The sequence below is a fragment of the Bombina bombina genome, chromosome 2, assembly GCF_027579735.1.
Source record: "Bombina bombina isolate aBomBom1 chromosome 2, aBomBom1.pri, whole genome shotgun sequence".
NCBI lineage: Eukaryota > Metazoa > Chordata > Amphibia > Anura > Bombinatoridae > Bombina > Bombina bombina.
In genome coordinates, this window is record NC_069500.1 from 683,051,304 (window position 1) to 683,076,530 (window position 25,227).

The following is a 25,227-nucleotide window of genomic DNA, read 5'->3' on the forward strand; positions in this document are numbered from 1 at the left end:
TGTACGCTCATTGGGACTTCCTGATGTGGTACAGATGGGAAGATAACGTATCCTCTATATATCAGGTGTAGCATGTGTCTGTGTGCTCCAGTAACCTTATGCATATATATGTTCAGTGCTTTATTTACCCATGGTGTTCTGATTGTGGGACAGAGTCAATAGGGAGGAAATATTCAGTAGCCCTGCACACTCTTTACTGATCATTCCCTCTCAGAGTCTAGGTAGAGGTATATACTACTCTATTTACTCACATGAGGCCATTTAATTTTTATTATGAAGTTTTATTTCAGTTAGGTTCTATTAGATAAGGACAGCCATTGCAACTCTTAATGTCTCTCACTTACTGTAATATGCCACTAGCTCTCTTGATAACAGTTTGCCGAGCCAAGAGGGACATAGGATGAAAGCTTGCTGACTGTTAGTTAAACATAAGTCATTATTAACCTATTAGATTGTTGGATGACACTTTCCATCAGCTACTATGAAGGACTCTAGCTAACTGATCTCAACTGATAATATGCTCCATCATTGTATTGTGAACCTTTTTATATGTTTATTATGACAGCATTAACTTAATAGCATGGTAATTTATGGCATTTTACAAGTTCAAGAAAGATTAATATACATATGGAGACTGGCCTCAATCCGGGTTCAAAGTTTAGGTGGGGGGCTGAATCTCTGTGTTGGATATGAGATGTCTCAGATAGGCTGAGGACTTAGTATTTCAGGTTTTCTGCATAGAATTATGTCATGCCTTCCAGAGGCAGGTTCCTCCTCTCATTTTATCTGCAGGTCAAATAACGGTGAGGCATTGTTGAAATGCGTCTGGGACCTCTCTTCCCTGTGAGTGATACTACCAGTTCCTATATGGGAACAGGGTTTAGAATTCTATTAATTCCTGTTCATGGTTCCCGAGCAAGTGGGGATTTTTCATCCTTGATACATCTAAGTGTTTCAACAAGTCTTCTCAGGGTACTGTCCTTTAATTGGAAACCAGTGGTTCCAGTTTTCCTTGGGTCCAAGAGGGTCAGTTCATGGTGACCATAGACCCGGAGGACGTGTGCTTTCAGTTCTTGACTTTTGCTTTTCTGTCAAACACTTCAGTTTTGTGAGGTTCCCTCGCATGCAGAGATCTTGTTGTCATTCTTCATTTCCTCGAATGGAAGTAAATCTGAAAATAAGTTCCCTTGTTCCAGCTACAAGGGTATTTTCTTAGGGGATTATATATTTTGGTCCTTCAGTGGCTTAATGTATGGAGTAAGTGGGCTGATGGTTGTTTCATTGGACATCACCCCTTTGCTCAATTCCATTTTAGAATCTGCTGTTATGCATGTTTAGATAGTGGACCAAGGATCTTGTGCCTCTGTCTCGAAGGGTACATCTAGATCTGTCAACATGAGATTCTTCCCCATGGATCAAAGAGGGGAATTAGTGGTAGAGCGCTCACTTAGCTTGTGAGAGGTAGCGGGATCGTTGCCCATATTCTACAGAATATATAGGTTTCTCAGAAGCATCTGTCTTGGGCGCATGCTTTCTAAGACCTTCCTGAGTTATGGTGAACCGGTCGCTAGCCTATTGGGTTGGTTACTAGAGACTTGGGAAGAGTCTGCTATCTCCGCATCCTTCTTGGAGTGAAGAGCGATTTTCAATGCTCTGATGGTTTGGCCTCAGTTGTCATTTCCGAGTTGCCAGTTTCTAGTGGAACATTTTCTTTTCTGTGGTTTTCATTAACCACCTGGGAGGAACCTGGAGTTCCTTGGCTGTTATTGACGTGAATTGTTCAGTGGAGGAACAATCACATCATGGTTTATCCACTATTCTCTTTTCAGGAGTGAATACCGGGAGCAGACTTTTTGAGTAGTCAGATTTTTCATCCCGGGGGAGTGGGCGCTTCTCCCGGAGGTGTTCTCCAGGCTAACACTCAAATGGGGGTGCTGTAGTTGGAGATGGCAGTACGCCAATCTTCAGAGTTATGTTAATGGTCTGAAAATTAGCAGGTTGTTCTGTTAAATACCCTGGCGGTTACTGGGGTTTTCAGTCTGAGATCCCTGTTCCTCAGTTTGCTCTCCTTCCACGAGTCATTGCTCGTATCAAATAGGAGTGAGAATAATTTTTTTGAATAGTTCCTACTTAGTCTCACAGGATTTGGTATTCAGACCTAACAGAAATGTAATTCTTCCAACTTGGTGGTTGTTCTTGAGGAAAGACCTTTCTAGTTCAAGGTCCATTCTTCATCCAACTTTTGTTTTTCTCTGGAGCTTTCTGCTTGGAGATTGAATGCTTAGTTGTCTGAGCATTGTTTTTCTGTATTGGTCTTTGTGACCATGATTCAGGTTTGCAGCCTGTTTCTGGTGTCTTTTCCCATAAGGTATAGAGTTAAATCCCTGATGGATATGAATCCCAGGACTACTCTTAGAAGTAGGGGCAGGATTCCTAGGGGTTTGGCCTTTCTCCAGGATGGCCCGGAGAAGGGTTTGTCTATCATATTTACCTGGCAGACGGGTCTTAGCCATGATCACTAAGGTGGCTCTCCCAGGGCGAGGCTGGTTCATTGCACCCCGAGCCCGCTGATCTCTGCGATCTCCCCACATGCGGGGATATTGTGTGGGGTATTGGGTGCGTGCTTTCCCCTGAAAACTACACAAGCGTCTGGCGGATGTGCCAGATGTGCAATCGTTTTGTCAGGCCCTGGACAGAATTAGGCCTGTGTTTAAATCGGCTGTTCCACCTTGGAGTCTTAACCTTTTTCTTAAAGATTTGCTACAGGCTCCTTGTGAGCCTAGGCATTCCATAGATATTAAGTTATTATCTTGGAAGGTTTTGTTTCTTGCTGCTATTTCTTCTTTCTCAACTCTCAGCATTGCAGTGTGATTCTCCTTATCTCATATTTCATGCAGATAAGGCAGTTCTCCGTACCAAGTTTGGTTTTCTTCCTAAGGTTGTTTCGGACAGAAATATTAATCAAGAAATTGTTGTTCCCTCTCTCTGTCCTAATCCTTCTTATCATAAGGAACGTTTGTTGCCCAACTTAGATGTTGTGCATTCTCTTAAAATTCTATCTACAGGTTACTTAGGATTTTCGTCTGTCTTCTGCATTGTTTGTTTGCTTTTCTGGTAAACGTAAAGGCCAGAAAGCTACTGCCAATTCTCTTTCTCTCTGGTTGAGAAGTGTTATTCATATGGCTTATGAGACTGCTGGACAGCAGCCTCCTGAGAGAATTACAGCTCATTCCACTAAGGCGGTGTCTTCTTGGCCTCTGTAGAACAGATGTGTAAGGCTGCAACCTCGTCTTCATTGCACACTTTTTCTAAATTCTATAAATTTGATACTTTTGCCTCGGATGAGGCTTCTTTTGGGAGAAGGGTTTTGCAGGCTGTGGTGCCTTCTGTTTAGGTTACCTGTCTTGCCCTCCATAATCATCTGTGTCCTCTAGCTTGGGTATTGATTCCCAACAGTAATTGATGATTCTGTGGTATCACCGTGTCTTAAGAAAGAAAACAAAATTTATGCTAACCTGATGATAAATTTATTTAATTCTTGACACAGTGAGTCCACGGCCCTCCCTGTTTACAGACAGGTTTTTTTTTTTTTTTTTAAACCCCAGGCACCTCTGCACCTTTTGTTATTTATGTTCTCTCCTTTTTCTTCGGTCGAATGACTGGGGGTAGTGGGAAGGGAAGTGATTCTTAACAGCTTTGCTGTGGTGCTCTTTGCCTCCTCCTGCTGGCCAGGAGTGATATTCCCAACAGTAATTGATGATTCCGTGGACTCACCGTGTCAAAAAAGAAATACATTTATCAGGTAAGCATTTTTTACACAAAACCAAGAGGTGTTTAGTGTAATTTGCTGTTGTCATAGATAATGTGAGAAAATAAAATTTCTTAATATTCAGAGTGAGACAGCACATAAAGAACCATCGCATCAGCTGACTGAGTTCTCCACCCTTCCACCCTTTTATTTAACCTTTTTACCTCAGCTATGGTTTAGCTGTGTGGAAAAGCTAAACATGACTGGACAGGAAGGAGTGGAGGCAGCTGCACACATCAATTTGTGTCTTCTCCAATTGAATACTTAAAGGGACAGTTTACAATAGAATATTTATTGTTTTAAAAGATCGATAATCCCTTTATTACCCATTCCCCAGTTTTGCATAACAACACTGTTATATTAATACACTTTTTACTTTGTGATTACCTTGTATCTAAGCATCTTCTGACAGCCCCCCGATCACATGACTTTTTTTATTTATTATCTATTGACTTGCATTTAGTACTGTTGTGCAAACTCTTAAATAACTCCTCGGGCGTGAACACGACGTTATCTATATGGCCCACATGAAAATAAAAAAGCATGTGATAAGAGGCTGTCTGTAGTGGCTTAGAAAGAGGCAGACATTTAGAGGTTTAAATGTTATAAAGTATATTAATATAACAATGTTGGTTGTGCAAAGCTGGGGAATGGGTAGTAAATGAGTTATCTATCTTTTTAATCAATAACAATTTTGGTGTAGTCTGTTCCTTTATTAGTAAACCAGAGATCCAGGATTCTACTTCGTGTTTTTTTGTCACTGTGAATGTGAAGGAACTGATTTATCATGTTTTTATCATATCATATATTTTATATTATGTACAACTGATATCTCAGTACTCTTTACTGTTAAGAGTAAAATAGTATATTCCAAACTAAAAATGAATATAACTTAGAGTCCTGAGAAAATAATATTTTATTTGTATTCACTTTAAAACTGAAAAATTGTATCAGTGCTGGATGCTTCCTTGTTAAAGGGACCCAAAGCCCAACTTTTTCTTTCATGATTCAGATAGAACATACAGTTTTAAACATCTCTCCAGTTTACTTCTATTATCAAATTTGCTTAATTCTCTAGAAATGTTTTGTTGAAACAGCAACAGTGCACTACTGGGAGCTAGCTGAACACATATGGTGAGCCAATGACAAGAGCCACATATGTGCAGCCACCAATCACCAGCTATCTCCCAGTAGTACACTGATGTTCATGTGTCTATTCAGGTATTCTTTTCAAGAAATGAAAGGGACAGTCCACACCAAAATTGTTACAATTTAAAGATATAGAACTCCTTTACTACTCATTCCTCAGCTTTGCACAACCAACATTGTTATATTAATATACTTTTATAACATTTAAACCTCTAAATTTCTCCAACATAGGTGTGTCCGGTCCACGGCGTCATCCTTACTTGTGGGATATTCTCTTCCCCAACAGGAAATGGCAAAGAGCCCAGCAAAGCTGGTCACATGATCCCTCCTAGGCTCCGCCTACCCCAGTCATTCTCTTTGCCGTTGCACAGGCAACATCTCCACGGAGATGGCTAAGAGTTTTTTGGTGTTTAAATGTAGTTTTTATTCTTCAATCAAGTGTTTGTTATTTTAAAATAGTGCTGGTATGTACTATTTACTCTGAAACAGAAAAGAGAAGAAGATTTCTGTTTGTAAGAGGAAGATGATTTTAGCAAACGTTACTAAAATTGATTGCTGTTTCCACACAGGACTGTTGAGATGAAGTAACTTCAGTTGGGGGAAGCAGTTGGCAGACTTTTCTGCCTGAGGTATGACTGGCCACATTTCTAACAAGACTTTGTAATGCTGGAAGGCTGTCATTTTCCCTATGGGGACCGGTAAGCCATTTTCTTAGATTAAGTAAAAGAATAAAGGGCTTTATAAGGGCTTAAAAAACTGGTAGACATTTTTCTGGGCTAAAACGATTACTTTGCTAAGCATATTTGGCAGATTATAACTCTTTATAGTTATTATAATCTTGGGGATTGTTGTTAAAAAACGGCAGGCACTGTATGGACACCTTTTTCAGATGGGGGCCTTCTCTAGTCATAGGCAGAGCCTCATTTTCGCGCCACTAATGCGCAGTTGTTTTTGGAAAGCAAGGCATGCAGATGCATGTGTGAGGAGCTAAGAACCACTGAAAAAGCTTATAGAAGGCGTCATTTGGTATCGTATTCCCCTCTGGGCTTGGTTGGGTCTCAGCAAAGCAGATACCTGGGACTGTATAGGGGTTAAATGTAAAAACGGCTCCGGTTCCGTTATTTTAAGGGTTAAAGCTTTCAAATTTGGTGTGCAATACTTTTTAGGCTTTAAGACACTGTGGTGAAATTTTGGTGAATTTTGAACAATTGCTTCATGCTTTTTCGCATATTCAGTAATAAAGTGTGTTCTGTTTAAAATTTAAAGTGACAGTAACAGTTTTATTTTAAAACGTTTTTTGTGCTTTGTTGACAAGTTTAAGCCTGTTTAACATGTCTGAACCATCAGATAAGCAATGTTCTATATGTATGAAAGCCAATGTGTCTCCCCATTTAAATATATGTGATAATTGTGAAATAGTGTCCAAACAAAGTAGGGACAATGATGCCACAGATAATAATATTGCCCAAGATGATTCTTCAGATGAGGGGAGTAAGCATGGTACTGCATCATCCCCTTCTGTGTCTACACCAGTTTTGCCCACTCAAGAGGCCCCTAGTACATCTAGTGCGCCAATACTTATTACCATGCAACAATTAACGGCTGTTATGGATAATTCTATTGCAAATATTTTATCTAAAATGCCTACTTATCAAAGAAAGCGCGATTGCTCTGTTTTAAACACTGAAGAGCAAGAGGACGCTGATGATAACGTTTCTGACATACCCTCACACCAATCTGAAGGGGCCAGGAGGGAGGTTTTGTCTGAGGGAGAAATTTCAGATTCAGGAAAAATTTCTCAACAAGCTGAACCTGATGTTGTAACATTTAAATTTAAATTAGAACATCTCCGTGCACTGCTTAAGGAGGTATTATCTACTCTGGATGATTGTGACAATTTGGTCATTCCAGAGAAATTATGTAAGATGGACAAGTTCCTAGAGGTTCCGGTGCCCCCCGATGCTTTTCCTATACCCAAGCGGGTGGCGGACATAGTAAATAAGGAATGGGAAAGGCCCGGCATACCTTTTGTTCCTCCCCCTATATTTAAGAAATTATTTCCTATAGTCGACCCCAGAAAGGACTTATGGCAGACAGTCCCTAAGGTCGAGGGGGCGGTCTCTACTCTAAACAAACGCACTACTATTCCCATAGAAGATAGTTGTGCTTTCAAAGATCCTATGGATAAAAAATTAGAGGGTCTGCTTAAAAAGATGTTTGTTCAGCAAGGTTACCTTCTACAACCAATTTCATGCATTGTTCCTGTCACTACGGCAGCGTGTTTCTGGTTCGAAGAACTAGAAAAGTCGCTCAATAAAGAATCTTCGTATGAGGAGGTTATGGACAGAGTTCAAGCACTTAAATTGGCTAACTCTTTTATTCTAGATGCCGCTTTGCAATTAGCTAGATTAGCGGCGAAAAATTCAGGGTTTGCTATCGTGGCGCGCAGAGCGCTTTGGCTAAAGTCTTGGTCAGCGGATGTGTCTTCCAAGACAAAATTGCTTAACATCCCTTTCAAGGGTAAAACACTGTTTGGTCCTGATTTGAAAGAGATTATTTCAGACATCACCGGGGGAAAGGGCCACGCCCTTCCTCAGGATAGGTCTTTTAAGGCTAGAAATAAGCCTAATTTTCGTCCCTTTCGCAGAAACGGACCAGCCTCTACTTCTACATCCTCTAAGCAAGAGGGTAATACTTCTCAACCCAAACCAGCCTGGAGACCGATGCAAGGCTGGAACAAGGGTAAGCAGGCCAAGAAGCCTGCCACTGCTACCAAAACAGCATGAAGGGATGGCCCCCGATCCGGGACCGGATCTGGTGGGGGGCAGACTTTCTCTCTTTGCTCAGGCCTGGGCAAGAGATGTTCAGGATCCTTGGGCACTAGAAATAGTTTCTCAAGGTTATCTCCTGGAATTCAAGGAACTACCCCCAAGGGGAAGGTTCCACAGGTCTCAATTATCTTCAAACCAAATAAAAAGACAGGCATTCTTACATTGTGTAGAAGACCTGTTAAAGATGGGAGTAATTCATCCAGTTCCAATAGGAGAACAAGGGATGGGGTTTTACTCCAACCTGTTCATAGTTCCCAAAAAAGAGGGAACATTCAGACCAATTTTAGATCTCAAGATCCTAAACAAATTTCTCAGGGTTCCATCGTTCAAAATGGAAACCATTCGAACGATCCTTCCTACCATCCAGGAAGGTCAATTTATGACCACGGTGGATTTAAAGGATGCGTACCTACATATTCCTATCCACAAGGAACATCATCAGTTCCTAAGGTTCGCTTTTCTGGACAAGCATTACCAGTTTGTGGCACTTCCATTCGGATTAGCCACTGCTCCGAGAATTTTCACAAAGGTACTAGGGTCCCTTCTAGCGGTTCTAAGACCAAGGGGCATTGCAGTAGTACCGTACTTGGACGACATCCTGATTCAAGCGTCGTCTCTGTCAAAAGCAAAGGCTCATACGGACATCGTCCTAGCCTTTCTCAGATCTCACGGATGGAAAGTGAACATAGAAAAAAGTTCTCTTTCCCCGTCAACAAGAGTTCCCTTCTTGGGAACAATAATAGACTTCTTAGAAATGAGGATTTTTCTGACAGAGGTCAGAAAATCAAAACTTCTAAGCTCTTGTCAAGTACTTCATTCTGTTCTTCGTCCTTCCATAGCGCAGTGCATGGAAGTAATAGGATTGATGGTTGCAGCAATGGACATAGTTCCTTTTGCACGAATTCATCTAAGACCATTACAACTGTGCATGCTCAGACAGTGGAATGGGGATTATACAGACTTGTCTCCGACGATTCAAGTAGATCAAAGGACCAGAGATTCACTCCGTTGGTGGCTGATCCTGGACAACCTGTCACAGGGATTGAGCTTCCGCAGACCAGAGTGGGTCATCGTCACGACCGACGCCAGTCTGGTGGGCTGGGGCGCGGTCTGGGAACCCCTGAAAGCTCAGGGTCTATGGTCTCGGGAAGAATCTCTTCTCCCGATAAACATTCTGGAACTGAGAGCGATATTCAATGCTCTCAAAGCTTGGCCTCATCTAGCAAAGGCCAAATTCATAAGGTTTCAATCAGACAACATGACGACAGTTGCATATATCAACCATCAGGGGGGAACAAGGAGTTCCCTGGTGATGGAGGAAGTGACCAAGATAATTCAATGGGCGGAGGATCACTCCTGCCACTTGTCTGCAATCCACATCCCAGGAGTGGAAAATTGGGAAGCGGATTTTCTGAGTCGTCAGACATTCCATCCGGGGGAGTGGGAACTCCATCCGGAAATCTTTGCCCAAATAACTCGATTATGGGGCATTCCAGACATGGATCTGATGGCCTCTCGTCAGAACTTCAAGGTTCCTTGTTACGGGTCCAGATCCAGGGATCCCAAGGCGACTCTAGTAGATGCACTAGTAGCACCTTGGACCTTCAACCTAGCTTATGTATTCCCACCGTTTCCTCTCATTCCCAGGCTGGTAGCCAGGATCAATCAGGAGAGGGCTTCGGTGATCTTGATAGCTCCTGCGTGGCCACGCAGGACTTGGTATGCAGACCTGGTGAATATGTCATCGGCTCCACCATGGAAGCTACCTTTGAGACAGGACCTTCTTGTTCAAGGTCCATTCGAACATCCGAATCTGGTTTCCCTCCAACTGACTGTTTGGAGATTGAACGCTTGATTTTATCAAAGCGTGGGTTTTCAGATTCTGTAATAGATACTCTGATCCAGGCTAGAAAGCCTGTAACTAGAAAAATTTACCATAAGATATGGAAAAAATATATCTGTTGGTGTGAATCTAAAGGATTTCCATGGAACAAGATAAAAATTCCTAAGATTCTATCCTTTCTACAAGAAGGTTTGGAGAAAGGATTATCTGCAAGTTCTCTGAAGGGACAGATCTCTGCGTTATCTGTTTTACTTCACAAAAGGCTGGCAGCTGTACCAGACGTTCAAGCGTTTGTTCAGGCTCTGGTTAGAATCAAGCCTGTTTACAGACCTTTGACTCCTCCCTGGAGTCTTAATCTAGTTCTTTCAGTTCTTCAAGGGGTTCCGTTTGAACCCTTACATTCCGTAGATATTAAGTTATTATCTTGGAAAGTTTTGTTTTTGGTTGCAATTTCTTCTGCTAGAAGAGTTTCTGAGTTATCTGCTCTGCAGTGTTCTCCATCCTATCTGGTGTTCCATGCAGATAAGGTGGTTTTGCGTACTAAGCCTCGTTTTCTTCCGAAAGTTGTTTCCAACAAGAATATTAACCAGGAGATAGTTGTACCTTCTTTGTGTCCGAATCTAGTTTCAAAGAAGGAACGTTTGTTACACAATTTGGACGTAGTCCGTGCTCTAAAATTCTATTTAGAGGCCACTAAAGATTTCAGACAAACATCTTCTTTGTTTGTTGTTTATTCTGGTAAAAGGAGAGGTCAAAAGGCAACTTCTACCTCTCTTTCTTTTTGGCTTAAAAGCATTATCCGATTGGCTTATGAGACTGCCGGACGGCAGCCTCCTGAAGGAATCACAACTCATTCCACTAGGGCTGTGGCTTCCACATGGGCCTTCAAGAACGAGGCTTCTGTTGACCAGATATGTAAGGCAGCGACTTGGTCTTCACTGCACACTTTTGCCAAATTTTACAAATTTGATACTTTTGCTTCTTCAGAGGCTATTTTTGGGAGAAAGGTTTTGCAAGCCGTGGTGCCTTCCATTTAGGTGACCTGATTTGCTCCCTCCCTTCATCCGTGTCCTAAAGCTTTGGTATTGGTTCCCACAAGTAAGGATGACGCCGTGGACCGGACACACCTATGTTGGAGAAAACAGAATTTATGCTTACCTGATAAATTACTTTCTCCAACGGTGTGTCCGGTCCACGGCCCGCCCTGTTTTTTTTTTTTTAATCAGGTCTGATGAATTATTTTCTCTAACTACAGTCACCACGGTATCATATGGTTTCTCCTATGCATATTTCCTCCTGTACGTCGGTCGAATGACTTGGGTAGGCGGAGCCTAGGAGGGATCATGTGACCAGCTTTGCTGGGCTCTTTGCCATTTCCTGTTGGGGAAGAGAATATCCCACAAGTAAGGATGACGCCGTGGACCGGACACACCGTTGGAGAAAGTAATTTATCAGGTAAGCATAAATTCTGTTTTCTGCCTGTTTCTAAGCAACTACAGACAGCATCTTATCACATGATTTTGTATTTGCTTTTCGCAACAGGAGACTGCTAAATGATGTGAGTCATATAGATAACATTGTGCGCTCTTGTGTGGAGTTGTGCAGGATACAGCACTAATTGGCTAAATGCAAGTCAATAGAAAAAAAATAAATAGCCATGAGATCAGGGGGCTGTCAGAAGATGCTTAGATACAAGGTAATCACAGAGGTAAAATGTATATTAATATAAACATGTTGGTTGTGCAAAACTCTGGATTGGGTAATAAAGGGATTATCTGTCTTTTTAAACAATATAACATTTGGAGTTGACTTTCCCTTTAAGTAAATTGGAAAGTTGTATAAAATTGCATGCACTATTTGAATCAGGAAAATGTCATTTTGACTTTACTGTGTTTTTGAGCATTGTAGTCACCAGGTGATGCTTTCCATAGAACTCATTTACTTATGTAAGGGGCAACCTAGAAGGAGCTTCAAGGTTTAGCCCCTCTACTTTAACAAATTTGGCAAGTGCCGTGTCTACATATTTTGCAAGCAGAAAGCTTATAGCTCTGGAAAGATTTAAAGGGACCCTGTACCCAAATTTTCTCTTTCGTGATTCAGATAGAGCATGCAATTTTAAGTAACTTTCTAATTTACTATTATGATACATTTTTCTTCGTTCTCTTGCTATCTTTATTTGAAAAAGAAAGCATCTAAGCTTTTTTTTGGTTCAGAACTCTGGACAGCACTTTTTTATTGGTGGAAGAATTTATCCACCAATCAGCAAGGACAACCCTGGTTGTTCACCAAAAATGGGCCGGCATCTAAACTTACATGCTTGCATTTCAAATAAAGATACCAAGAGAATGAAGAAAATTTGATAAAAGAAGCAAATTAAAAAGTTGCTTAAAATGTCATGCTCTATCTGAATTACGAAAGAAAGAATTTGGGTTCAGTGTCCCTTTAACAAAATGACATTCAGCACATATTGAGGATTTCAGGTGTCATTAAAAGCTATAATGTGCTTTTAAATACAGGTGAAAATGAATTAACAACATTAGCATATTGCTGGTCAGAAGCATTTTGCAGATCAGAACTCTAATAATACAGAGATGCGGCTTATGGGAAATATGAGGAAGCGATATAAAACAAAACCACTGGGATGTTAATGAAATACCCTCTTATATAATTAGGCAATTGACATTTTATTAGTAGACATATTCTGGTTTTAAAATATAGAGTGAGCTGAAATAGACAGAGTGATTTGCCTCTATCATTAAATTGTCCTGGGTTATATATACGTTTCTGTAAAAAAAAAAAAAAAAGGTGGGTTATTAGTTTATTTTCATTTACAGTAGTATATAATAGAAACAAATACAAATACATGTACTGATAGTGATCTGCAGTAGGAAGCAGAAATTGCCATTAAGTTTTGATTTCCCAGGAAAATAAACGTGGCTTGTTTATGTGTCATAGAAATCACAGTAAAATCCAGCACACGTGTCAGTAGTAAAATGATGTGTTCATCTGCTCCGCAGCAGCGTGAGAGAGCGAGACACAGTGCTACTGAACAGGGAGGATATAAGCACTTTCTGCAGTCACTGGTCTTTTTAGAAGTGTGTTTAATGTATAATGAGGTATATACTTTGTTATGAATACATTATCTTCTCACTGAGGTATTTAGCTCCTATAATATTTCATGCCCCTATCATTTACTTACATATCTTAGGCAAATTGTACTCGTGTTTTTGGTTAAATCTTTTTTTTTTTATACATCTAGTGTTTTTCTTGGTATGGTAAGAAAAATGTATATTTAAAATATTTATATAATTATTTAGTGCTAATATTATTAATTGCAAATTACACAGTCAATTCTGTTTGTATTGTAACATCTACACCCTTTAGATTAAAAATATATGACAAGTTACCATATGAAAGCAGAAATCCATAGTCTAAGCTTCTTTATATATGACTGAGGTAAAAGGAACTAATAACATCTATGTGCAGCTGTGGGTATTAATTCCCTGTAGTGTACCTTTTGTTTGCCTTTATCATTTCCATAACTGTTTTACAGTATAAAGGGTAAATATATAGTGCAATGAGTTGGAGCTGGGCAGTTAAGTTTTTTTATATAGAAGCCAAATACTTTAGTGATTATGTCACATGAGCTGTATAACCAGCCAGCCAGTCAGTTGACCTGGCCCCAAAACTATGCTTCAAACAGAACTCGTATGAAATAGTCACTACTGTATAAGCTAAAAAATTGAATTCGCTTTTCACAATTACAAAAATTCAGTTTGATATTTAAGCCCAGATCATATTTTTTTCAAAATCAGTTATAGAAATTTAAGAAAACCTGATTCTGAAACCACCTTCTTTGCATGAGTGAGTATATTAAGAAACATTTATTTCTCTGCACATGGATATAACTTTAAATTAAACTTCAAAGCTTTATATGTCCAAAATGAATTCTTACACGCCAATCTAGGAGTATTTTACCCCATAAGGTCTCGCCCTGTAAAATGTAATGATGATTGATTTGTTAGTTTTGGCTGTAACCTCATCTAAAAATTCTCTTATCTCTATTTAAAAATGTAACCATGTGACTTCAAATTGGACGTCTGATTATATTCATATGTGTTTATCCATTCAAAAGTGATAAGCCTATAAAATCAGTTTTAACATGAAATTCTAAATTAAACGGGATGCATTATTATGCAGCTATGTTAGTGGCGAAAATGCCAGAATTAAAGATCAAATGTTAAAAAAAAATGTAACCTTATCTCCGAGCATTCAAACATTATCAAATGATGTGGTAGTTTAGGAATTTGCAGGTTTTTAACATTTGGTTGGAAACAGACTCTGGCATTAACATGTTTTTTTTTTTTGTTGTTGTTTTTTTTTTGTATTTTGCTACTGAATTTCCTTTTTATTGTTAAAAAATGTATATGTTTAGTGCAGCTTTTGCATGTGTTTAGTGTGTGTGAAGTCTGACTTATTTATATTGCACAAACACCAATACATATATGGTTCTCTTGAGGATGCCATATTTTAGTGATTTCTTGGGTTATGTTGCCACCTTGTGGATATTTGAATGAACAATAATGACCATAAGAAATACACTTTACCATTATGGCCTAAATTCTGTTACATTTGAGACAAATCCCTACATATGATTCTAGAAATACAAATATAAAGCTTTTCCACTTACATGTATTGTAGACTGAAAATGCATTGATCACACACATTATACCATATCACACAACTGTATCAGATAGTGTGAAGCAGTCTAGGCAAGTTAAATGGATTGCTGGGAATTATAATGTTAAGGTAATGACATTCCAGTGTTGACCTGTTTGCATGTCCAGTAACTCTCATCCAGATACCTACAGTGTAACCTTGGTTCTATAATGGCAGCACCTATGATTAGAGGGAGGTTCATGATATGTGTTTAGTGTCTCTTTAATAAAATATCTTCTTTGTTAGGAAAACAGTAGGCATTGAATATGCATTATACAGTTTACCTTCCTACCCAGTCTCCAGATTTAATTCCAAGTGCTTCTTCTAGACTTTAACCAATCATAAAAACCTCTTACTCTCATACAATTGGAATTTAAGGCTTAGATCATTTTAATACTGTTTTTCTTTTAAAATATTATTATAAGTCATAAAAGGCAAAATTGTACTTGGACTGACTGGGGTGTTAGAAATGATGAGGTGTGAAAGTGAGTAGAATATGTAAGCCATATTTAACTGCAGCTTTATAACTCTTATATGTTGTCACGAGGAAGAGAGCAATGGAAATGCAGTCTGTTAATATGGCTATCTGTATCCTGTTCAGCATGGGCTGCATTCTAGGTGTTGGCCTGGTCCTGTCCTTTATGAGTCAGAGCAGTCAGACTGACTGCCGAGTCCATGTCTCTGCGACACTCCGCAAGCTGTATGGATGTCTGTGTGAAAGTGAAGAAAAATCCAGAACAATGCAAGAAGTAAGTACTCCTTACTGACTTGATATCAGGTGCCTCACATTAACCAGTTTATAATCATCAATTGCAATCAGAAATGACGATCGCTTTAAGTTCTATACATGTTTCATAGTCTAAAAATGTATATTACAACTAAATGTATTAACATGTACAAAAAGCATTTTGTAAACAGCCAAGATTCATATTCCACTTCTGTGTCCTAAAGGCAAAGTCACACACCTCAAAATAAGGATACAGGCAGAAGTAAGCATATGTGTGTATACTCTAGTCATTGACTGCTTTCTAATCTGGAGCGTCAGCAATCATTTTGGAGCATAATTTTGACTATGCTTATCAGTTCTGCAGGAGTTAAACTGCAAATTATGGGGATTTATTTAAAAATAGAAACATAAGTGCATGTTATGTACCTTTTGAGGGATTTCTAACTTGTATTGCATAAATCATGGGAGAAGCACATTGTAAGCTCTTGTGTTGAGGATATGCCTTGTAGGTGCTTCCAAATGTCATCATCTTATCAGTAGATAGTTGTGAGTTTGTGCATTTCTGTGTGTGTTACATGACAAAGTAAATTGCAAATAGTGTAGCTTTATTTAACCCATACTATACAATTAGTTCTTAACCTAACATGCCTATAGACAGAGTTGTGCTAATAAATTGCTAGGGTCATTTCTTTATTACTTTACATTCAATTGTCCCTCCTTGTTACTTTTGCTGCTCTATAGGTTCTAGCATACTCTGTTGCCTGTGGCACTGTCTCTGCCTTTAGTGCCGGTATTATAAATGCAGAGGAGGCAGAAGAGCACATGAACAAACTACGGACACTAACCGAACAAAACCAACAGGTAGGTTTCTTAAAATATTTCCTTTCTGGTGTTTTTTTTATTTTAAAGCAATAGTTTTCATAGTTATAATAAAGCAGATGTTTGTTTTATTAAGGAGAGCAAAAATATTGGGTTTCTTGGGGCAATACATTGATTCAGAATCCATGCCTACAAGATGCATTGTTAAAGGGACATAATACTCATATGCTAAATCATTCAAAAGTGATGCAGCATAACTGTAAAAAGCCGACAAGAAAATATCACCTGAGCATGTATAAAAGAAAGATAGTGCTGTGTAAACAGGTACACTTCAGCTGCTGTCAAGCTGCAAGTTGAAAAACCCCAAAACAATAGCCAATCAGCAGTGCTGAGGTAATGCTTTGCCTTTGCTGTGATCTCATGATATTTCACTGAAATCTGATGAGGTTTCATAGAACGTACTTAAACTGAAAAGGAAAATAACATGACTGTGCCTGCACATGACAGAAGCACACTCCCTAGCTTGTCCTGGGACAAGCAACCTGGCTGGCTGCTTAAAGTCTCTTTACAGTGGGGTGTGAATACATAGGAAATTTGAAGTAAAATATCTTCCTTTTTTTCATAGAGATGTTCAGGTGAAAGCTTTCCCTTTCATGTGCTTCAACATTTGGGTATCTTGTCCCTTTAATTTTGTTTTAATGTGCTATTAGATATGTAAGCATATAAGGTGCTGCAGAACAACCAATCAAGTTTTGTTTTAAATCAAGACTCACTGGTTCTGCAGGAGAATTATACATTTTTATGAAACTTGCATACCATGGTTATTAATACTGATATGCTAACATTATTTGGAAAAATGTTAAACAAATGTATAATGACGAGTAATGCAGAAAATTTAAGATATGAAGACATATTTACAAATGTTTGGTGTTAGTGATTGGTTGAACTTGGAATGTCTAACATGGCAAAATACCTCATTATTGCTTAGTACTGCTTTTCACAGTATTATTCATATTAAAACACAAGAGCTATGTCATATGACTTTTTTTCCCATCATCTGATTGGCTCATGTTAGCATTCTGTTAGGAACTAACAAGTAATGTAAACCATAGTTTTTCATTATGTAAATCATTTATCATCATGTAAAAGCAGAACTGCAACTCCCCAAATACAAAACAGAGAACTTTATATTTACATTATAGAGTTATGAATCTCACCTTCTTGGTACTGTAGATTTCCCTAATTCATTGTTCTACTGGAACAGGGACTTCCAGCAGCAAGCAAGAATTTAATGTGCTTGGAAATTATGCCCCTACAGTGGGGCAAAAAAGTATTTAGTCAGCCACCAATTGTGCAAGTTCTCCCACTTAAGAAGATGAGAGAGGCCTGTAATTTTCATCATAGGTATACTTCAACTATGAGAGACAAAATCTGGAAACAAATCCAGACAATCACATTGTCTACTTTGGAAAGAATTTATTTGCATATTATGGTGGAAAATAAGTAATATGGTCACCTACAAACAGGCAAGATTTCTGGCTCTCACAGACCTGTATCTTCTTCTTTAAGAGGCTTCTCTGTCCTCCACTCATTACCTGTATTAATGGCACCTGTTTGAACTTGTTATCAGTATAAAAGACACCTGTCCACAACCTCAAACAGTCACACTCCAAACTCCACTATGTTGAAGACCAAAGAGCTGTCGAAGGACACCAGAAACAAAATTGTAGACCTGCACCAGGCTGGGAAGACTGAATCTGCAATAGGCAAGCAGCTTGGTGTCAAGAAATAAACTGTGGGAGCAATAATTAGAAAATGGAAGGCATACAAGACCACTGATAATCTCCCTCGATCTGGGGCTCCACACAAGATCTCACCCCGTGGGGTCAAAATGATCACAAGAACGGTGAGCAAACATCCCAGAACCACACGGGGGGACCTAGTGAATGACCTGCAGAGAGCTGGGACCAACGTAACAAAGGCTACCATCAGTAACACACTACACCGCCAGGGACTCAGATCCTGCAGTGCCAGACGTGTCCCCGTGCTTAAGCCAGTACATGTCTGGGCCCATCTGAAGTATGCTAGAGAGCATTTGGGTGATCTAGAAGCGTATTGGGAGAATGTCATATGGTCAGATGAAACCAAAGTAGAACTGTTTGCAACCAAAGAACACCATACCTACTGTGAAGCATGGGGGTGGCAACATCATGCTTTGGGGCTGTTTCTCTGCAAAGGGATCAGGATGACTGATCCGTGTACATGAAAGAATGAATGGGGCCATGTATCGTGAGATTTTGAGTGCAAACCTCCTTCCATCAGCAAGGGCATTGAAGATGAAACGTGGCTGGGTCTTTCAGCATGACAATGATCCCAAACACACCACCCGGGCAACGAAGGAGTGGCTTCGTAAGAAGCATTTCAAGGTCCTGGAGTGGCCTAGCCAGTCTCCAGATCTCAACCCCATAGAAAACCTTTGGAGGGAGTTGAAAGTCCGTGTTGCCCAGCGACAGCCCCAAAACATCACTGCTCTAGAGGAGATCTGCATGCAGGAATGGGCCAACATACCAGCAACAGTGTGTGACAACCTTGTGAAGACTTACAGAAAATATTTGACCTCTGTCATTGCCAACAAAGGATATATAACAAAGTATTGAGATGAACTTTTGATATTGACCAAATACTTATTTTCCACCATAATTGGAAAATAAATTCTTTCCAAATCAGACAATGTGATTGTCTGGATTTGTTTCCACATTTTGTCTCTCATAGTTGAGGTATACCTATGATGAAAATTACAGGCCTCTCTAATCTTCTTAAGTGGGAGAACTTGCACAATTGGTTGCAGACTAAATACTTTTTTGCCCCACTGTATGAATGTCTTAGTGGATTGCATCAACTTCAGTCTAAGAAAACTTGTGTTTCAGCCTTGCTATGAAAAATTTGTCAGTGTTTACTTTAGATATCTATGTGCTTGTCTAAAATATAGGCAGTTTCACTGGTCTTTTTCAATTAACTTTTTTAAGTTGTGCTGAGTGCTGCTGCAATACAGCTCACAACCAACCGTAAGCAATCCGTAACAGTCCTATTCACTTTTTTTTTTTCAAGTTTACAAAATTCATGTGTTTAACAATCTTAGCGTAAACTAGTAACACTCAATAGCCAAGGCTGGCCTCTTGAATAAGGAAAAATAAGTGCTCAACCAGGAACAAAAAAACGCTCGGTAGCTTAGCGAGTTAAAGGGATAGTCTACACCTTAGTCATTTTAAAGTCTTACCTTAGATTAAGCTGCAGATAGCCTCCTGCATCCATTTCTATACCATGCAACAGGAACAGTAAAATAGTTATTTTGAAATGAATATTGTTTCTGGCCAGTTTCAAATGGCTACCAAGCTCCACGCACTGATGACGTCACAATCTGGGCTGCATTTGGCTTCCAATCACAAAAGACTATTCAGCAGAGTGCATAGATGCAGCCCAGATTGTGATGTCATCAGTGCGTGGAGCTTGGTAGCCATTTCAAACTGGCCGGAAACAATATTCATTTTAAAATAACTTTTTTACTATTCCAGCTGCATGATATAGAAATGGTGCAGGGGGCTATTTGCAGATTAATCTAATGTAAGACTTTAAGATAACTAAGGTGTAGACTGTCCCTTTAACACCTGGAAGAAGCCTCTTTTAGCTCAATTGTGCTTTTCACAGAGGAGAACTTTCCTAAAGTATGTCATTCTGATCCCGCCTGAAGGTCAGTCTAGCCCCAAAATACCGTCAATCCTACTCTGAACAAGAACATGGCAACCCCAGATGATCCTTTCGGCCTTCTGTGGGCCTTGTCATTGAGGTGCAGCCATATCCCTCTAAGCACTTTGGGCATCACCCATAGGGAGACTTTCCTGTGGGTCATAAGGAAAATTCTGTGGCATTTAGGGGCTAAGACTGTCTTTTGGCAGTATCAGGCTGATATGCTACTGGATATTTCTCTGTAAAAGGCATATTGATCTGCACCTTGAGTGGCACTGGCCTTGTAGACAAGCACAGACATTTTTCAGCTCTTGTTCTGTCTCATTTGAGATGCATGTCTCTATTTCTTTCATGTAATTAGCAAGAGTCCATGAGCTAGTGACGTATGGGATATACATTCCTACCAGGAGGGGCAAAGTTTCCCAAACCTCAAAATGCCTATAAATACACCCCTCACCACACCCACAATTCAGTTTTACAAACTTTGCCTCCCATGGAGGTGGTGAAGTAAGTTTGTGCTAGATTCTACGTTGATATGCGCTTCGCAGCAGGCTGGAGCCCGGTTTTCCTCTCAGTGTGCAGTGAATGTCAGAGGGATGTGAAGAGAGTATTGCCTATTTGAATACAATGGTCTTCCTCTAGGGGATCTATTTCATAGGTTCTCTGTTATCGGTCGTAGAGATTTCTTCTCCTACCTCCCTTTTCAGATCGACGATATACTCTTATATACCATTACCTCTACTGATTCTCGTTTCAGTACTGGTTTGGCTTTCTACTATATGTAGATGAGTGTCTTAGGGTAAGTAAGTCTTATTTTATTTATGACACTCTAAGCTATGGTTGGGCACTTTATATGTAAAGTTCTAAATATATGTGTTTAAACTTATATTTGCCATGATTCAGGATAATCAGTATTCCTTCATTCAGACTGTCAGTTTCATTTTTTGGGATATTGCATATGAATAAATATTTTTTCTTACCTTAATATTATTTTCAATTGACTTTTTTCCCTCAGGGCTCGCGGGATCTGAAATGCTTCAATTTATTGCGTCATTCTTGGCGCAAACTTTTTTTGGCGCAAAATTTTGTAATTTCTGGCGCCTTAATTGACGCCGGAAGTTTATTTGTGGTTGCGTCATTTTTGACGTTTATGTATTTTAGACGTTCTTTTGCGCCAAAAAATGTGGGCGTCATTTTTTTTCGCCGTCAGAGGATGTGGCGTCATTCTTGGCGCCAAAAAATATGTGCGTTGTTTTTTTCGCCGTCAGAGGATGTGGCGTCATTCTTGGCGCCAAAAAATATGTGCGTTGTACTTGGCGCCAATAATGTGGGCGTCATCCTTGTCTCCACCTTTTTCCACATTATTTAAGTCTCACTTTTTCATTGCTTCTGGTTGCTAGAGGCTTGTTCATTTGGCATTTTTTCCCATTCCTGAAACTGTCATTTAAGGAATTTGATAATTTTGCTTTATATGTTGTTTTTTCTATTACATATTGCAAGATGTCTCAACCTGACCCTGGATCAGAATCTACTTCTGGAAAGACGCTGCCTGATGCTGGTTCTACCAAAGTTAAGTGCATTTGTTGTAAACTTTTGGTATCTGTTCCTCCGGCTGTAGTTTGAGTTAGCTGTCATGATAAACTTTCTAATGCAGATAGTGTTTCCATTAGTAATAATCCTTTACCCGTTGTTTTTCCTTCAACATCTAATGTTCAGGATGTTCCTGTTAATGTGAAATAATTTGTTTCTAATTCTATTAGGAAGGCTCTGTCTGTTATTCCTCCTTCCAGCAAATGTAAAAGGTCTTTTAAAACTTCTCATATTTCAGATGAATTTTTAAGTGACCGCCAACATTCTGACTTATCTGTTTCTGATGAGGATCTATCTGGTTCAGAAGATTCTGCCTCAGATATTGACACTGATAAATCTTCATATTTATTTAAAATTGAATTTATTCGTTTTTTACTTAAAGAAGTATTGATTGCATTAGATATGGAGGAGTCTAGTCCTCTTGATACAAAATCTACTAAGCGTTTAAATTCGTTTTTTAAACCTCATGTAGTTATTCCAGAAGTTTTTCCAGTTCCTGATGCTATTTCAGAAGTAATTTCTAGGGAATGGAATAGTCTGGGTACCTCATTTACTCCTTCTCCAAGGTTTAAGAAATTGTACCCTGTGCCATCTGATAGATTAGAGTTCTGGGCCAAAATCCCTAAAGTTGATGGGGCTATCTCTACTCTTGCTAAACGTACTACTATTCCTACGTCGGATAGTACTTCCTTTAAAGATCCTTTAGATAGGAAGCTTGAATCCTTTCTAAGGAGAGCGTATTTATGTTCAGGTAATCTTCTTAGACCTGCTATTTCTTTGGCTGATGTTGCTGCAGCTTCCACTTTTTGGTTGGCTTTAGCGCAACAAGTGTCAGACCATAATGCTTATAACATTGTTAAACTTCTTCAACATGCTAATAACTTTATTTGTGATGCCATTTTTTATATCATTAGAATTGATGTCAGGTATATGTCTTTAGCTATTTTAGCTAGAAGAGCTTTATGGCTTAAATCTTGGAATGCAGTTATGACTTCTAAGTCAACTTTACTTTCTCTTTCTTTCCAAGGTAATAAATTATTTGGTTCACAGTTGGATTCAATTATTTCAACTGTTACTGGGGGGGAAAGGAACCTTTTTGCCTCAGGACAAAAAATCTAAAGGTAAATACAGGGCTGCTAATCGTTTTCGTTCCTTTCGTCAGAATAAGGAACAGAAGCCTGACCCTTCCCCTAAAGGAACGGTTTCCGTTTGGAAACCATCTCCAGTCTGGAATAAATCCAAGCCTTTTAGAAAGTCAAAACCAGCTCCCAAGTCCACATGAAGGTGCGGCCCTCATTCCAGCACAGCTGGTAGGGGGCAGGTTACGATTTTTCAAAGATATTTGGATCAATTCGATTCACAGTCTTTGGATTCAGAACATTGTTTCACAAGGATACAGAATAGGTTTCAAGGTAAGACCACCTGTGAGAAGATTTTTTCTCTCTCGCATTCCAGTAAACCCAGTGAAGGCTCAGGCATTTCTGAAATGTGTTTCAGACCTAGAGTTGGCTGGGGTAATTGTGCCAGTTCCAGTTCTGGAACAGGGTCTGGGGTTTTATTCAAATCTATTCATTGTACCAAAGAAGGAGAATTCCTTCAGACCAGTTCTGGATCTAAAAATATTGAATCGTTATGTAAGGATACCAACATTCAAAATGGTGACTATAAGGACTATTCTGCCTTTTGTTCAGCAAGGGCATTATATGTCTACAATAGACTTACAGGATGCATATCTTCATATTCCAATTCATCCAGATCACTATCAGTTCCTGAGATTCTCTTTTCTAGACAAGCATTACCAGTTTGTTGCACTTCCATTTGGCCTAGCAACAGCTCCAAGGATTTTTTCAAAGGTTCTCGGTGCCCTTCTCTCTGTGATCAGGGAACAGGGTATTGCGGTATTTCCTTATTTGGATGATATCTTGGTACTTGCTCAGTCTTTACATTCTGCAGAATCTCATACGAATCAACTTGTGTTGTTTCTTCAAAAACATGGTTGGAGGATCAATTTACCAAAGAGTTCATTGATTCCTCAGACAAAGGTAACCTTTTTGGGTTTTCAAATAGATTCAGTGTCCATGATTCTGTCTCTAACAGAAAAGAGACGTCTGAAGTTGCTTTCAGCTTGTCGAAACCTTCAGTCTCAATCATTCCCTTCGGTAGCTTTGTGCATGGAAATTCTAGGTCTCATGACTGCTGCATCGGACGCGATCCCCTTTGCTCGCTTTCACATGAGACCTCTTCAGCTTTGTATGCTGAACCAGTGGTGCAGGGATTATACAAAGATATCACAATTAATATCCTTAAATCCCAATGTTCGATCTTCTCTGACTTGGTGGTTGAATCATCATCGTCTAATTCAAGGGGCCTCTTTTGTTCGTCCAACCTGGACTGTAATCTCAACAGATGCGAGTCTTTCAGATTGGGGAGCTGTATGGGGATCTCTGACAGCGCAGGGGGTTTGGGAATTTCAGGAGGCGAAATTACCAATCAACATTTTGGAACTCCGTGCGATTTTCAGAGCTCTTCAGTTCTGGCCTCTTCTGAAGAGAGAATTGTTTATTTGTTTTCAGACAGACAATGTCACAACCGTGGCATATGTCAATCATCAAGAGGGGACTCACAGTCCTCAGGCTATGAAAGAAGTATCTCGGATACTTGTATGGGCGGAATCCAGCTCCTGTCTAATCTCTGTGGTTCACATCCCAGGTGTAGACAATTGGGAAGTGGATTATCTCAGTCGCCAGACGTTACATCCGGGCGAATGGTCTCTTCACCCAGAGGTATTTCTTCAGATTGTTCAAATCTGGGGACTTCCAGAAATAGATCTGATGGCCTCTCATCTAAACAAGAAACTTCCCAGGTATCTGTCCAGATCCAGGGATCCTCAGGCGGAAGCAGTGGACGCGCAGTCGCTTCCTTGGAATTATCAACCTTCTTATATCTTTCCGCCTCTAGTTCTTCTTCCAAAAGTGATTTCCAAAATTCTAATGGAACGTTCATTTGTATTGCTGGTGGCTCCAGCATGGTCTCACAGGCTTTGGTATGCGGATCTCGTTCGGATGGCAAGTTGCCAACCTTGGACACACCCGTTAAGGCCAGACCTTCTATCTCAAGGCCCTTTTTTCCATCAGGATCTCAAATCATTAAATTTGAAGGTATGGAGAACGCTTGATTCTTAGTCATAGAGGTTTCTCTGACTCAGTGATTAATACTATGATACAGGCTTGTAAATCTGTGTGTAGAAAGATTTATTATCGAGTCTGGAAGACTTACATTTCTTGGTGTTCTTCTCATAAATTCTCTTGGCATTCTTTTAGAATTCCAAGAATTTTACAGTTTCTTCAGGATGGTTTGGATAAGGGTTTGTCTGCAAGCTCTTTGAAAGGTCAAATCTCTGCTCTTTCTGTTCTTTTTCACAGAAAGATTGCTAATCATCCTGATATTCATTGTTTTGTTCAGGCTTTGGTTCGTATCAAGCCTGTCATTAAGTCAATCTCTCCTCCTTGGAGTCTTAATTTGGTTCTGAGGGCTTTACAGGCTCCTCCGTTTGAACCTATGCATTCTCTGGATATTAAATTACTTTCTTGGAAAGTGTTGTTCCTTTTAGCCATCTCTTCTGCTAGAAGAGTTTCTGAGTTATCTGCTCTTTCTTGTGAATCTCCTTTCCTGATATTTCATCAGGATAAGGCAGTGTTGCGGACTTCATTTAAATTTTTACCTAAGGTTGTGAATTTTAACAACATTAGTAGAGAGATTGTTGTCCCTTCATTATGTCCTAATCCTAAGAATTCTCTGGAGAAATCTTTACATTCTTTGGATGTAGTTAGAGCTTTGAAATATTATGTTGAAGCTACTAAAGGTTTTAGAAAGACTTCTAGTCTATTTGTCATCTTTTCTGGTTCCAGAAAAGGTCAGAAGGCTTCTGCTATTTCTTTGGCATCTTGGTTAAAGTCTTTGATTCTTCATGCTTATGTAGAGTCGGGTAAGTCCCCGC

At 39.5% G+C, this 25,227-nt stretch overlaps 1 protein-coding gene across 1 annotated transcript in view; it reads left to right on the forward strand.

Moving 5' to 3' along the window:
- Positions 1–25,227, forward strand: part of FOCAD (focadhesin) — a 1,237,844-nt gene that overhangs the window by 1,034,485 nt on the left and 178,132 nt on the right. Inside the window, 2 exon segments of the mRNA XM_053702659.1 lie at positions 14,952–15,099; positions 15,819–15,938. Of these exon segments, the coding sequence (XP_053558634.1) occupies positions 14,952–15,099; positions 15,819–15,938 (268 nt within the window).